Genomic DNA, 13,510 nt, shown 5'->3' with positions numbered 1-13,510 from the left:
TTAACACATATACTATACTACTTTATTTTTTGTGCTGAATTTGTCAAATACGTTTAATTCCCTAGGTACGTTATTCACCATTATATTGGCTAGATATAGAGCTAAACTCATGCTCTCTGGTACCGAGGAGTACGTGTGAAACGCACAGTGAGAAGTCATTGCGCCACTAACGGCACCATAAAGAGACGCACAATACAACCAAACGGCGGGTAGCTTCACCACCCCCAGTCGGCTCGTGCGGAAGAACAACACTTGACAATACAACTACAGCATCCACAGGTATGTTTAAGATGACGACGACCGATGTGCCTTAAATGCCTTTCTCCGCATGGGACATATAACTAAGTTACACGTTACGACGTTAGGTGTGCTCAACAGCAAGCTGAGCCGCACATCTGACTAGAAGACCAACATGGACGATTGGTGATATGGCTAGCTAGCTAACTAGCTAGCCATATCACCAATCGTCTAGCTAAAATTAGGCTGAAGCCCGGCAATTGCAAACTTCGTGTTTAGCCACACGTCATCTGTAGACGGCACACACACTAAATGGTTCGACATTTATTTTTGTAGAAGAAATGGCGATAGACAAACGTTAACGCTTGCTGTTAAACAATTGCTGCTAATGTGGCAGGCTAACGTTAGTAGTCCAGCTGGCCAGTTTTTGTTTCGCTTTAGAAGTACCGCAAACTAGCGCACTTGTTTGAACATACAGTTTAACACCTCCCTCCTTTCAACAGGATACGTTCCCGGACGAGTTCAATCGCCTCACACGGAGCGCATCATGGAAGAAGAAGGAGCCCCTGTAGCAGGCGAGGTGGAGACCCCTCCTTTTGCTGCAGAGACTCATGCTGCTGAGTCCATGGCTGCAGACATGGACCCTTGGATTGTGTTCGAATCGAGAAAGACTCCCAGATCCGAGTTTGATGGCTGGCTGGAGAGCAACGGTCCCTCACAAGTGAACAGATTTGGTGATGAGGAAAGTGGCGTTAGTCCTGTGGGGTGGATTGCTGTGGAGGGCCTGAACCACTGCCCCAGCACTGGGGATGTCACGGGTCTCCAGGAGAGCTGGGAGAAACTTTTGGCCAGCGGCCGGCCTGTCAGCTTTCAGACAGTGAAGGAGCTGGCCCTGAACCACGGAGTGCTCACGGGCAAATGGCTGATGCACTTGGACTCTGGTTTCAAGGTGGACCACGCCTGGGAGTGTGTGGCCAGAGCAACCCTGGATGGCAAAATCTCCTACGTTAAAGTCAGTCCCCATAATCCCAAGGGGGACGGCAAGCATGTCATTTGTGCCTATAACCAGAACTTCACTGACGAGAGCGAGGTCATAAGGCTGGACAACGTCATCCGGGCCACCGGGGTCAAATGCTCCCTCAGCTACAAGCCGGACGTGTACACATACCTGGGAATCTACCGAAACAACCGCTGGAAACTGTGTCCAACCATTTATGAGAGCAAATTTGACCTCGAGCGTGTACCTCGGCGTTCCCACATTGTCAACAAAGTCACCAATCTCGAAGTAACATAAGCCTGTTAAGAACAAGATAGTTTTGGAGAACGGGTAAATGAATTGGCACTTGGCAATCCTATGATTTGGGTTGTGCAGTAAATCTCACTGGCTGAAAAGGGTTTTGAAAGTCAGCAGTTGAATTTTGATCTCAAGTTCTTCCTTTTGGCAGCATTTCATAATTTCAGTCTGTAATATTTCCTAAGTGACCTAAACTCTTTAAACTTTTTTTAAATTTGTTTGTATTCATAAGTGAAATTATGTGTTCTTGATGTTCTGTTAACTTACCTGATGGCTAAAGAAATCCTTGAAGGGAATCTTTTATTTCTTTTACAATTTACATTTGTTGTTTTGGTTTGTGTGGAACCACCATAACGGAGCTGCCAAATAAATTCAACTTTTGAAGACATCTGAATATGTTGTGGTTTTTATTGTCAAGAAAAGTGTTTTGGAACTTTGACAGTCATTAATTACAGCATGAAGGCAAAGTATAAACAGTTCATGTCATACCAGTATAAAATAGCACTATTTAATCTGGAAGCATCTTTTACTACAGAGTAAAGCAAGATTGACCCACAGGTCTGAAACAACTGGGAGTTAAACTGCTGCCATTATTCACAATAACTAGAAAAACTGATAGAGACCAGAGGAAATTTGGCATACAGTTCCATGAGCTACACTGCTATAAGCATGTACTTATAAATGCTTGTTAATTACTTCGATGTAGACCTTCATTTGGTTTGTAACACATTACTACATTTAGTTGAGACTCAACTAAGGCACCTGTATGCGAAGGTTGTCAGTTACTGCAGACCTTCAGAAAAACATTCCAAAGTAAAACACGGGATATTTAATTACAAGGACCATGGGATCATTTGCATAGACTTACCTCCAGACCCAATTACTGCCGAGAACACCTGCCGCTTTGTTTGAAATCAAAAGGCAGACCAAACGTACACATTGCAGTGTAATAATCACAGTAACACTGACCAAAGTGGCTAAAATGATGGGTACAAAAACATGCCTCACATGTTCCACAGGAAAACATTTGAGCAGATGCCAATGCATCTGTTCGGACTGTTTCTATAAATTGTTTGCTGAACAAGGGCGATGAAATCTGAATATGGGCAGTCCTGTCTTTTATCAGTCAGTGAAACTGTATATAAAGACCAGGCAAAACCCACTAATTGAACACCATAAAGAGTCTTTGCCGGTGTATCTATGGGCTATAGTGAGCGGTTTGGCTACATTCTGCCTCTTACAGCTCCAGATCCACCTTGTTTCCCTTGTTGTCTTTTCTACCAAAAAGGTCTTTAAGTTCTGAACGTTGAAAGGGCAGATACAAGTGGTCGATGTACATATGTTTGTAAAAAAAATGAAAAAAGACATTCCTTGGACACACTTTAGGTTGGGTGTCCTGAAACAAACCCAGCTTGGCTTCCACCGTTAAAGATGGAAATAAGACGGTCCTCGTCAGCGGACATCAACTCGTCAAACTCATCCAGCACAGGGGGCCGGTGGTTGCCGTTGTCGATCATGCCCTCGTTCTGGAGAAGGTTGACGATGCTGTTGGGGTAATTCATCCAGGTGCTTCCTGGGATGCTGGCAGGGTCAGAAATGTTGTGGGACGCTGCGTTGTGGGCCGCCGTAGAAGAGCTGGCCGGGGAGGCTTGTTGACATGAAGCCTGCGCCAACATCGAGGTGCCATTTCCGCTCACGTTCAGGAGGTCCTCAAACTCATCCATGTTCAGGTTGTCCAGGGTACCTTGCGGCTGGGATTCGGAAAAGCTCGGGAACTCTGGGATATCGTCGTCCGCAAGTGGTGCGTCCACATGGAACTGAGAGCCTGGGAGGGTGAAGGAGATGCCGGTCTGTGAGGAGGACAAGCTTCCCTGAGAAGCTGCCGTCTCCTGGACCATGGCCGAGGAGATGTCGGGGAAGAACTGTTGAAGGTCTGCCAGGTTGACGGTTGAGTAGTCCTGGTTAGTGGTGGACGTGGTGGTAACGGAGCAGGGTGCTTTTGGCTGGCTCATTGGAAAGTTGGGCACCGGAGTGGCTTTGGGCTGGTGGCCCAGGTTTAGGGTCTCCATGATCCTCCATGTCTGCTTTGGAGTTGCAGCGGAGATGGTGGAGACCTCGACCTTTGGCTGGACCGAGAAGAGCTGGCCCGGTTGATACGAGTAGGAAGGCTGGGCTTTCGCTCCACTGGCACCAGGGGGCGCCGCAGCTGCTGGAAACACACAACGCAGCAGGTTATTGTCACACACACATTCAAACACCACCTCTGTCTGTTAAGACAAATCAAACAGACTCACCAACTTGTGTATTCATTGATGGAAGCTTGGCTGAAACCGCCCTTCTTGCTGGGCTTATGTGCCGTCTATCTTGTGGCATGGACACTGAATTCAAACGGACACGGTTACATTACATTTCAACAAAAAATGATAATCTCGTCACCCATTTACTTCATTGTCAATACTGCATAGTGTTTAATCAACGTACCACTAGATAGCATGGGCCCCAGCTTCAGGCTTTGGAACATGTCCCCTGTACGCTTTCTCTTGTCACTCAGCCTGTATTCATCTAAAAAGGAGAGCATTTTTAATACGCAGTTAGAAGACTGGGTTTGTAGAGTCCATCGACAATTTCAGCTCTTGAGCATGTCCAGATGTTCAATATCCAGGAAAAGCTCACGCCAGCAACCTATATGACATCACATGGCATGATGGGAGCATCGCCTCTCACCTGGGTCAGCCGGCAGGTACTGGAAGTCCATCGGCTCGCTGACCTCGCGGTCAGAGGGCCGGCGGAGCTGCATCTTGACCCGAATGGGTTCGCTGAGGTTCGTGTCGCGGTATGGCGGCGTGCGGAACACAATGGCCACCTGCCTGTGGACGTCGGCCTGAGAGAAAGTGCCCTTTCCCTCCCAGGAGTCCTGGAAGAAGCGCACCTCGATGTCCTCTACAGGGGGAACAGAGAGAAGAAGAATGGGATATTCAGGACACAATACTATCTTATATTAAAAAAAGTGTCTGCCACGCAAAACTGAGAAGTATGGTTTCCATTTTTAGTCACCTTAGATTTTGGGCAATCAAGATACGATGCAGTTAAACATCAGCATAAAAGAATAAAAGCTTAAACTACAAAAACATTCTTTGGTTAATTGAGTTTATCAAACACTAAGTGTCAGTTAATGTGTCCACCCTCGAGTGCTGGCATACTAATAATAGCAGTAGTCTTTCAGCCAACTCAGTTATGTATATACTGTATATACATATACTATATATACATAACTGAGGGAAAAAGACTTTTGTGTGATCTTTGTCCTTTTTGTTGCCATTTTCTTATTATCAAATTCTATTTTTTCATGAACGTGAAGAGTGTCGAGAAGAGATAATGCAAAAAAAAGTGAAACAGAGGAAGAGAAAGAGTTCACACGGCGCGCGGGGGGGGGGGGGGGGGGGGGGGGGGGGGGGGGCGGCGAAAGAGGTCCATCTGCGTCACGGCACCCACGCAGGAAATCCTTTGGATGCTAACCTCCTGATGTACTGCAGAGACCCTCACATTTAGCACACACACACACACACACACACACACAAGCTACGTGGTCAAAAATATCACTTCATACTGGTTGTACGGAGGATGCGTTATCTGAGCAAAGTTTTTATTTATTTATAGAAAGCTGCATTATTTTTTTTGCTTCCCTTTTGGCCACAGGCTCATGTTGAAAACACAATAGTGACCTTATTACCATATAAAGGGACGGTGAACATGCTAGTCGCCAACTTAGCCTGCTGTTTGGTGCTGGACACAAAGCAAATGGTAGGTCTTTAGAGTTTTTTTTGGGGGGAGGCAAGCTAAAAACTTCCTGCTGCAGCTACTGATGGCAGAGTTTGAGGGCAGGAAACCAAAACAACGTGTTAAAAGAGGCTCAAACACTCCTCGAGGCTGCAGAATGGGTGATCATTGCGTTTCGGGTCTTCACCGAGAGCAACGCCCTCCGTCATTCGAATAAAGGATTTATGAGTGCAGCTTTCAAAAGAGCGTTCAGAGCGTTAGCGTAGCAGCAAACAACTAGTTGGTCGCGTCCGCCCTCCGGTTCCCCCCTAAGGTCCACGTTGAGAGCCACGCAGAGGCAATCAATATGCTCTGAATTTCATATTTAGCTTCTTTGAGGTCAATTTGTGAGGGGTGATTGCTAACATATGCACAACAACACAGATTCAGTACCTCACAATTCAAAATGTATAGAGTACGCTACACCCGCTGATCAATAGTGATGAGGAGTGATTCCTGACACGATGTGTTTAACTGCAGTTGTAAAGAATTCCATTGGCTGTGAATGTTTGACTGTAATTCATGAGGTTGAGTATTTCATCATCTCCACTGTGATCATAAAAAGTAATCACCGAATGTAGCACACTTTAACATGAGAGTCAGGGTTCTGTTTGGAAGCACACACTCCACACTTTAGATACTTCTGACCAAAGCGCCCACAGGACAGGCTTATTGCACCTTTTTGCACTTTGTCACACAGCAGGAAGATTTCATCGCCTCCTTTGCAGCTGCCAGAGTTGCGGTTGACTCGGCAGATCTTCAGCTCAGCTGTGTTTGGGGCCCCTTTAAAAAGACAGAAAAGGAATTCATGAATACATAAAAGATACAAATAAATACAACATGAAGACTTTCGATTTACACCAGACATCTTTTAAATGAAGAGGAATTGGGGCTGCAAAGTCAATATCATCACTTAAGCCATTAAGTTCCATTGCTTGTCAGGACTTTGAAGCAAAAGGCAAATGGCTCCATTTGTCCACTGTGAATTCAAAAGTATAATGATTGAATTTATCATGACGACAGCCCACTGTGAACAAGCCGGCCTGGATTTAATTTGAATAGTGGCGATCACATTCCGAAAATGAAAGACAACCCAAGTGGAAACAATTATTCACACTGACGACTCGGAGCAACTGGCATTAGATCCTCAGCTGAGACACTATGAAAAAACAATATATATATTTATTCATTATCTTGATGAGACATGCACCCTAAAAACATTTAAATGTACAGAGAGTTTTGGTGAACATATTTCACAATAATTAAATTTCATTTTGAACTTTCTAAAAATGTTAGATTTTGAAAAAGACTTTAGGGCAACAGCCTCATTCTTCATACACACACTATCTCTAAATAGAGCTGTGTGTTGAGTCAGAGTTAAGAAGCACTCAGCAGCTGAATAGGAATTGAACTGATTGAGGTTAGCCTTTAGGCTTACGAGAAAGGTTCCAACGCAAAAGAGGAACAGAGAGTGTGTGAGGGAATTGAAGGTAGCACCAAATGTAAAAGTTGGCGTGGGAACCTGCTTACACAGATACTGGTATGCCATTCAAATACAATATAGGACCATCACCTGATATTAATAAAGTAGTGCTCAGAATACATGTTCTACATGCGTTTGTGTGCATGCATGTGTATGTGGCCGACTCACTGTTGTCGTAGATGGGCTGCGATACCACCGGCTCCAGAGGAATCAGGTCCCCTGAAGCCAGAGTGATGAAGGCCTGGAAGCAAAGCCGAACTGAGTTCAGGTCAAACTCCTCCTCCCACACCTTGGCCTCGGGAACTGCAGCCAAAACACAGCGGGGGGGGGTGCACAATCAGGCAAATGCAGCAGTCATGGCAGAGGGCAGCATCCTGCCCTATGTAGGCCATCAGTATTTTCAATCAGCCGCGGTTCGGCAATAACAAATTACACTTCCTATTGTTAATGTAACTGTATCTATGGACCTCACTTTTCCTGCCAGTACTCTATTTTGTGTTTAGCAGCCGCCGCTGTAGTCGTGGTGAAACAGTGGGGCCGAGACAACACCATGGGGGCTATCACTGCTAATGCTAACCACCTAGTTAGCTAGCTCTGAACGCAGCAGAGGTGAAAAGCTAAACTGGCTGCAGGTTTAGAAACAAACGTACGAAAAGACGGACAAAGAGACACAAGTATACAGTGAAGATGTCGCACTCTCCATGAAACGTGTCCATGGCAGAGCAGCTAGCTCGACATTAGCCAAAAAGCATCCGTCTAGCTAATATTATACCAGCATCTTGTAGAAAAACAGACTTTTTTTAAAGCTAGCCTTGCAAGTTAAATCAAGCTAACAAAATAAACATTACCGCAAAGTTAGTTGGCTATTTTTATGCAGATTTATTATTATTTAAAAAAAAAAAAATTTTAATAGATGAAATAATGACACGGTTTTCAAATTCTCTGACAGAAACGTCTGTTGTAGCTCTCAGTGAAATAATAGTCTGGGACTCTAGACACAGAGCTAGATTTAGTGGAGAAAAAGGGCTTTCTGCATCCCCACTTACTGTTGAAGGGGTTATTATTGGTCTGCAGCCGACAAGTGATGGCCTCATTCACATCCTTCTTCTTGACACACTGAATGCCCAGGTTCTGAAAACTGAAAGCAAATACAGTGTGAGACCGAAACCAAAAGACAGAAACCACCGGCGCCGTCATGCGCTTTCTAATTAACATTATGAATTCACACAGATTTCTAGGTGGAACGAGATAATGTGGGACCAAACGCATAACTGTGGCCAAATACGCGGTGCAAGTTCCTGTTTTAAAAGGGCTGTCTGACGGCAAGGTAAAGTGGTCAGAATATTCAAAATATAACCGACACTTGAACCAATATTAATTTCTTTAGGCCCCCGTCCACAGCAGAACTTTGCCGTGCTGTGCGAGTGGAGAAATACTTGTCTTCAAGTTCACTACCAACAGATGAAGATGTTCAAGACATACAATAATATGAATTTGTTACCGTTTATCTGATATTCTATTTGATCAGTACTTATAAAAATCCTCTTTAAAAAAAAAAGAAGAAAAGTAGTGCTCAGAATACATGTTGTACATGCGTTTGAGTGAGCACACGTGTGTCTAAGACCGTATCCCCAATCAACACAAAGAATTCTTTGTCATTTAGCACTTTTCAAACTTTTTAAACAATGCAGTATAGTACATTTTCCAATGTGAACAACAGACGACTAATATAAAACAGGTGCGCTCAATCACTCTGCATCACAACACTGGCAGTGAAGGGCCGTACCAATCGTGATGAAGTTAGACAGACAGACAGACATAGCTCCCTCTGCCCAGACACACTGGCTAGATGATGAAGTTTAAACATTACGCAATTAAAAGTATGCCATCCGTCACTGTCGTTGCGCGTCATTTCTACGACCCATAATGCTCCTTTACGTTTTGATTGTCAACTTCGTTGTTGAGGCGGGTTACGCTGTACTATCTTTCCTCTATCTCCAAACCCAATATTTTAACAAGGCGACAGTAAAACACGTCACCTTCCAAAAATGGGTGGCGTCCTTATCTGGCGCAGTCTCAAAAGCAAACACCACCTTGTCGTCCCCCCCCTCACCCCCACCGGTCTACCTGTGTATTCGTCTCTCCTGCAGGTCCGCCTCGTAGTAGCCGTGTTTGCAGTCTTTCCCGACCAGTTCGTGCGGGTGAGGCTTGTGCGGCATGTTCTTCGTCACCAACGAGATGCGAATACGCAGGGGGCCGCTGTAGTTGTGCATCTGTCGGGAGAATTGTAAAAAATTCTATTTTACCAACTTCATATACTCCTTAAGTGTTACAATCTGAAGTTCTTAACAAAGAGGCTCTGTTTGCAACCAGCGGTGCTTCAATCCTGATCTGCTCCCGAGTCAGTACATGTATAGTTTTAAAGAGTATTATTTTGTTATCACAGGTAAAAGGTTATTAAATGGATTAACAGCTAGAAAACAGTCCCACCTTGATGGCTGGGTTGGTCTTAGTGGTGTCGTTGCTCTTCTCTCCGGGGATGCTGCCGGCTGAACGGCCCTCACACTTGTACCTAAACCTCATCCCCCTCTGCTTCGGCTGCTCGATGATCTCTATGAAGGGGCTCGCCGCTTGGACTGCGAGAGAAGAAAGAGTGGGACTTAAATGACATTGTCACAGGATTTTGGAATATGTACAAGAACGCTGCATCCGGATTGTGAAACGCTTCCCAGTCTGCAACCGCTTTACCCGAATCAGTGCGTCATCACAGAAATCGCTCTGATCATCGGTACACACAGTGTTGAAATGTTTACTCATGACGTCGAGGGCCGGATCATATAGAACACTAAGCATTTACGAGGAAATTGCTTCTTACCTGGGTTGAGTGTGGCCAGGCCCCATCCATACACACCTGTGGTGGACAGAACACAAAAAAAGACATATCAACCACTTGTTGGACAAAGTCTTTAGAGCGATTAGTAGTTTCCCATCCACAGTGCACAGCACACAGCATACAGTGGCAGCAGCGATGACGAAAACCAAAACCTGCTTTCAGCACATATTTGTGGTTTAGTAACAGTTTGTTATTTCTGCTGTGGCCTGTGTGGAAATCTACCAGACGGCGCAGCGTCCAAAAGAATTTCAAAGGGTGTTGATACACAGGGGGCTTCCCGGCTAAATTCGATTTACTCGCCACAAGCTGCCCGTCAAGCATGGAAATAGGGAGAAGAAGTGTAGAATAAAGCAAACAATGTGGCCAGACAAGGTGTAATAGCCCGGGTCCAATTACCTGCCTTAGTGCGAGCAGCCTCCATTGTCAGTAAAGAGCAGGCTGGCACTCCGGTTTGAGGAGCTCAGTTAGTGAATCGCTGAGATTCATAAAAGGCCACAGGATCAGGTAGTCGGAGCTCCACCCCGACTCGTTTGATGTGAAGGTATGGGTGGGATGCTTTCCAAGTTGTAACATGCCCACGTTCCAGCCCCACACCAAACTCATAGAATGTGGATCAAATGGCAATCTGTTCTGACTTTCAGCGACATTATGTAGGATTAACACCAATGAATATGGATCTTGGAAATAGACAAAGCATTAAAGCCTATAAGTGTGTAATCATTACTTTGAGAGACATATCTCACTAGTTACTGAGCCTGATGTTGTGAAAGTTAATGTCGACCACAAGTTGGCCTTCATAAATCACATAAGTGCCTCTGATACTTCAAATCTGCTATTGGTGCATTATGTGATGTGATTATTCAGTGGCGGCTGGCCAATAGAGGGCCACAAAATAGAACATATAATAATATTAATAAATTATACAAATTGTCAATATTTGTGATTTGGAAATATGGAATATACCCAGTAATATTTGGAAAAAAGGATATTCGTGCAAAATATATGCTTTTCCTGCACTTCCTGCAAGTCCTCTCCGCCTGTCTGCATGTCTCAGTCGAGCTTGAGCCAAATCGTTCTGGCCCAGAAGAGGCTAAGAAGCAGTTTAGCCTATTACTGATTAAAGATATAAATGAGTGACATACAATTTAGCCAATCCGCGTCCTAAAATAGATTCAGATTTGGGCCAAAGTCGTCTGGCCCAAAAACTGCGCATTCTCGTCAGGCGCTATTTTAACGACATGACAACGGCCAGCACGAGCGCTTCTCTTCCAAGACCCGACGTGCTAAAATCTCTCCTCCAAGACCCGTTTGAGGGAAGAACTACAGGTAAACTACAGGTCAACTACAGGTCAACTACAGGTCAACTACAGGTAAACTACAGGTAAACTACAGGTAAAACAGTTGGACCCAGATCAACCGGACTCACAAGAAGACAACAGACTGGCTGAGAGGGAAGCAGCACATGAAGCTTCTGTATAGACAGGTACAGCAGGACGGTTTCGCTAGCTAGATGCTGTCGTGCCAATGCCGTATTGTGCTTTATGAATCAACAGAGACAGATCCAGCATGGACAGATATGGGAGTAAAGGACACAAAGCACTTGTTGGAAGAATTAAGAAAACATGAGAACACCAGGCCACACATAACTCTGTCATGCAACCATATTGGGCAAAGTGAACGTCTCTACCAGCTGGACGACGGACACAGGATTACGGTGAAGAAACACAATGAGGAGGTGGATAAAAACAGGCAAACTTTAACCCTAACAAGGTTCATAGGGGCATCTTAAAATATATATATATATATATATTTGTATGAATAAGATGTCCTTATTATATCAGTGTTGGAATAAATGTTAAATATGCGTATCTACAAAGTAGAAATGCGTGGTTGATACTTTTTTTGCATTGAATCATACTGGGATGTTTGCGGAAATTGATTGGATGGCCCTACCAAAAAAAAAAATTCCACCAGCCGCCACTGCATATAGTTAACTTTGTGATATGGATTTATTCATTTATATTATTAATTCCACTGTCCTATTTCCTTCATATTCTAGACACGGCTAAATCACGTCAATCTACTTTGTAAGGTATGCGATATGAAAAACCTTACTAATGATGCATCAAAACAGTCCGTATCACACGTCTACTTGCACCTTTTCCGTCCACTAAAACAGAGGTGGGCGGTGGCGAGCAGCGTGGACCAATCTGAATATGACATTTCTTTAATTGAAACGAATGCTCCCTGGTGGAGTGCATGTCGGCCGAAGTCAAGATACATGTATGAACGACATCGAGTAGACATTAGAGATTGTTCAGGACGTATGTCCATAAACAAAGACAACATGACCAATCAATTGAGAGATCTTCGGCCGAGTTTTTTTTGCATTTTCAGTGCATTTTTTTCAGGAAATCCATGAGGTGGACAGGCCTCTCCGCGGATCGACGCGCCGTTTGGTTGGTTCACGCCTGCCGGGTGAGTTCACGTCCGCGACGCGCAGTGGACTACAAACGTTACGTCAGGCCTCAGTCGGGTAGTGCTGACGTAGAGACAGGTAAGAAAGGTTATGTCAAACCTCCAGCTCTGCGTTAGCTCGCTACCCCCTCCTCCACCCGTTAGCGCAAACCCAGCGATAGCGGGGCTTTCCCCTGTGCGCAAAACAACTCCATGTACAGTTTCACCTCCACGGTCTAAAGTGGGCAAACAGGCCGAGCAAGTGAGCCCAGTCCCACTTACCCTCCATGGCTTTGCGTCCGAGTCCGACTTCCGCGTTTCTGTCGACACCACTGTGTATCCGTTGTTTGTTTGTTTGTTTGTTTGTTTGTTTCTCCAGCTACCGTGAGGCGCACACACAACAGCACGGACTCTGAAAACTTCTTGACATTGCTGTTGTGTCGTCTCCTCCGCTCCGCCCACATTTGTGTTCAGATAGTAAAGCTGCACAACGCGGTGACCATACGACGCTTCCGGTAACTGTGAGAGAGAGAGATGAAGATTAATAATTATTATATTAATGATAATCATGGGAAAACTGGTTGAAAATGACAAAAAACAAAATCTATAATCTTTCCTGTAAATAAAAGCGGTGCACTTTGTGTAGAAGCTTTGTAACTATTCAACTAGATAAAAAATGGATTTCTTACGATTTGTGTCGGACATATCAATGCCAGTCCCTTTAAAAAAATAATTAAAAAAGATATATATTTTGTTTTGTTTTACTGAGAAAGGATATTTTGTGCTTGACATTTTTATATTCAATAACTCACTTTTAACACAGAGTTGAGACCTAACTGATTCATGAAACGGCGACAAGGTGTAGGTGAAATATTAGTGATAATGTATACAGTTGTAAAACAATATCCAATCAAATGCTTTATTTGAGTAATTATGTCATAACTGTTGCATATGTTTTGCTTTCACAGCAACAAACGCTATTATTATAAAGTAAAATAAAAACTGTTTCCGGTTTTGGCTTGCCTGACGCGATTGAACCCCCTTCGCCTTTCCTCTGCAGTGCAACTTTGCCACCACCCACTCTCAACAGTGCGGAAATACCCAGATGACGCACTTGAGAGCAAAAAGAAAATAGGTTGCGAGTGGGAGAGGCAATAACATAACTTCAGGCGTTAGTCATAATCTGGAGAGAGCGTTGGACTGCATCCACTCTGGCCGACGCAAAGAGCATCGGCCCAGGCAGTAGTGTCAATAAACACTGAGGGCTCCTCCTACCTCTGTTTATTCACAATTATGTGTATTTTAATGTATTGGTTCAACTCAATACAAT

At 44.4% G+C, this 13,510-nt stretch overlaps 2 protein-coding genes across 3 annotated transcripts; one reads left to right on the top strand and one right to left on the bottom strand.

Moving 5' to 3' along the window:
* The first annotated feature begins 134 nt into the window (after nucleotides 1–134).
* c18h11orf68 (chromosome 18 C11orf68 homolog) lies at nucleotides 135–1,919 on the top strand. The gene is made up of 2 exons (XM_034556563.1): nucleotides 135–279; nucleotides 741–1,919. Exon 2 carries the CDS (start codon nucleotides 785–787, stop codon nucleotides 1,529–1,531), a length of 747 nt encoding a protein of 248 aa, XP_034412454.1. The 5' UTR covers nucleotides 135–279; nucleotides 741–784; the 3' UTR covers nucleotides 1,532–1,919.
* A 2-nt stretch (nucleotides 1,920–1,921) lies between these two features.
* rela (v-rel avian reticuloendotheliosis viral oncogene homolog A) lies at nucleotides 1,922–12,662 on the bottom strand. 2 transcript variants are annotated; one of them, XM_034556561.1, is made up of 11 exons: nucleotides 12,463–12,662; nucleotides 9,706–9,741; nucleotides 9,321–9,466; nucleotides 8,958–9,103; nucleotides 7,877–7,968; nucleotides 6,999–7,133; nucleotides 6,026–6,130; nucleotides 4,256–4,471; nucleotides 4,013–4,093; nucleotides 3,826–3,909; nucleotides 1,922–3,740 (listed from the first exon to the last, which is right to left on the bottom strand). In XM_034556561.1, the coding sequence occupies exons 1-11, from the start codon at nucleotides 12,467–12,469 to the stop codon at nucleotides 2,914–2,916; spliced, it is 1,875 nt and encodes a 624-aa protein (XP_034412452.1). In that variant the 5' UTR covers nucleotides 12,470–12,662; the 3' UTR covers nucleotides 1,922–2,913. The 2 variants fall into 2 exon arrangements, with proteins under 2 accessions (XP_034412452.1, XP_034412453.1); XM_034556562.1 differs by having other exon boundaries at nucleotides 1,922–3,737.
* Nucleotides 12,663–13,510: the final 848 nt, after the last annotated feature.

This window comes from Cyclopterus lumpus, chromosome 18 (genome assembly GCF_009769545.1).
Source record: "Cyclopterus lumpus isolate fCycLum1 chromosome 18, fCycLum1.pri, whole genome shotgun sequence".
Classification (NCBI taxonomy): domain Eukaryota; kingdom Metazoa; phylum Chordata; class Actinopteri; order Perciformes; family Cyclopteridae; genus Cyclopterus; species Cyclopterus lumpus.
Note: the sequence above shows the minus strand (reverse complement) of the source record. Positions and strands in the feature narration are given on the sequence as shown.

Bases quoted from the DNA above. Each gene is read 5' to 3' on its own strand.
- c18h11orf68 (XM_034556563.1), top strand. From the start codon at position 785: ATGGAAGAAGAAGGAGCCCCTGTAGCAGGCGAGGTGGAGACCCCTCCT.
- rela (XM_034556561.1), bottom strand. The intron at 9,104-9,320 runs GTGGGACTGTTT...TTCTCCCGACAG, and splicing joins AGACCAACCCAGCCATCAAG to ATGCACAACTACAGCGGCCC. The intron at 7,134-7,876 runs GTAAGTGGGGAT...TTTTGGCTGCAG, and splicing joins CAATAATAACCCCTTCAACA to TTCCCGAGGCCAAGGTGTGG.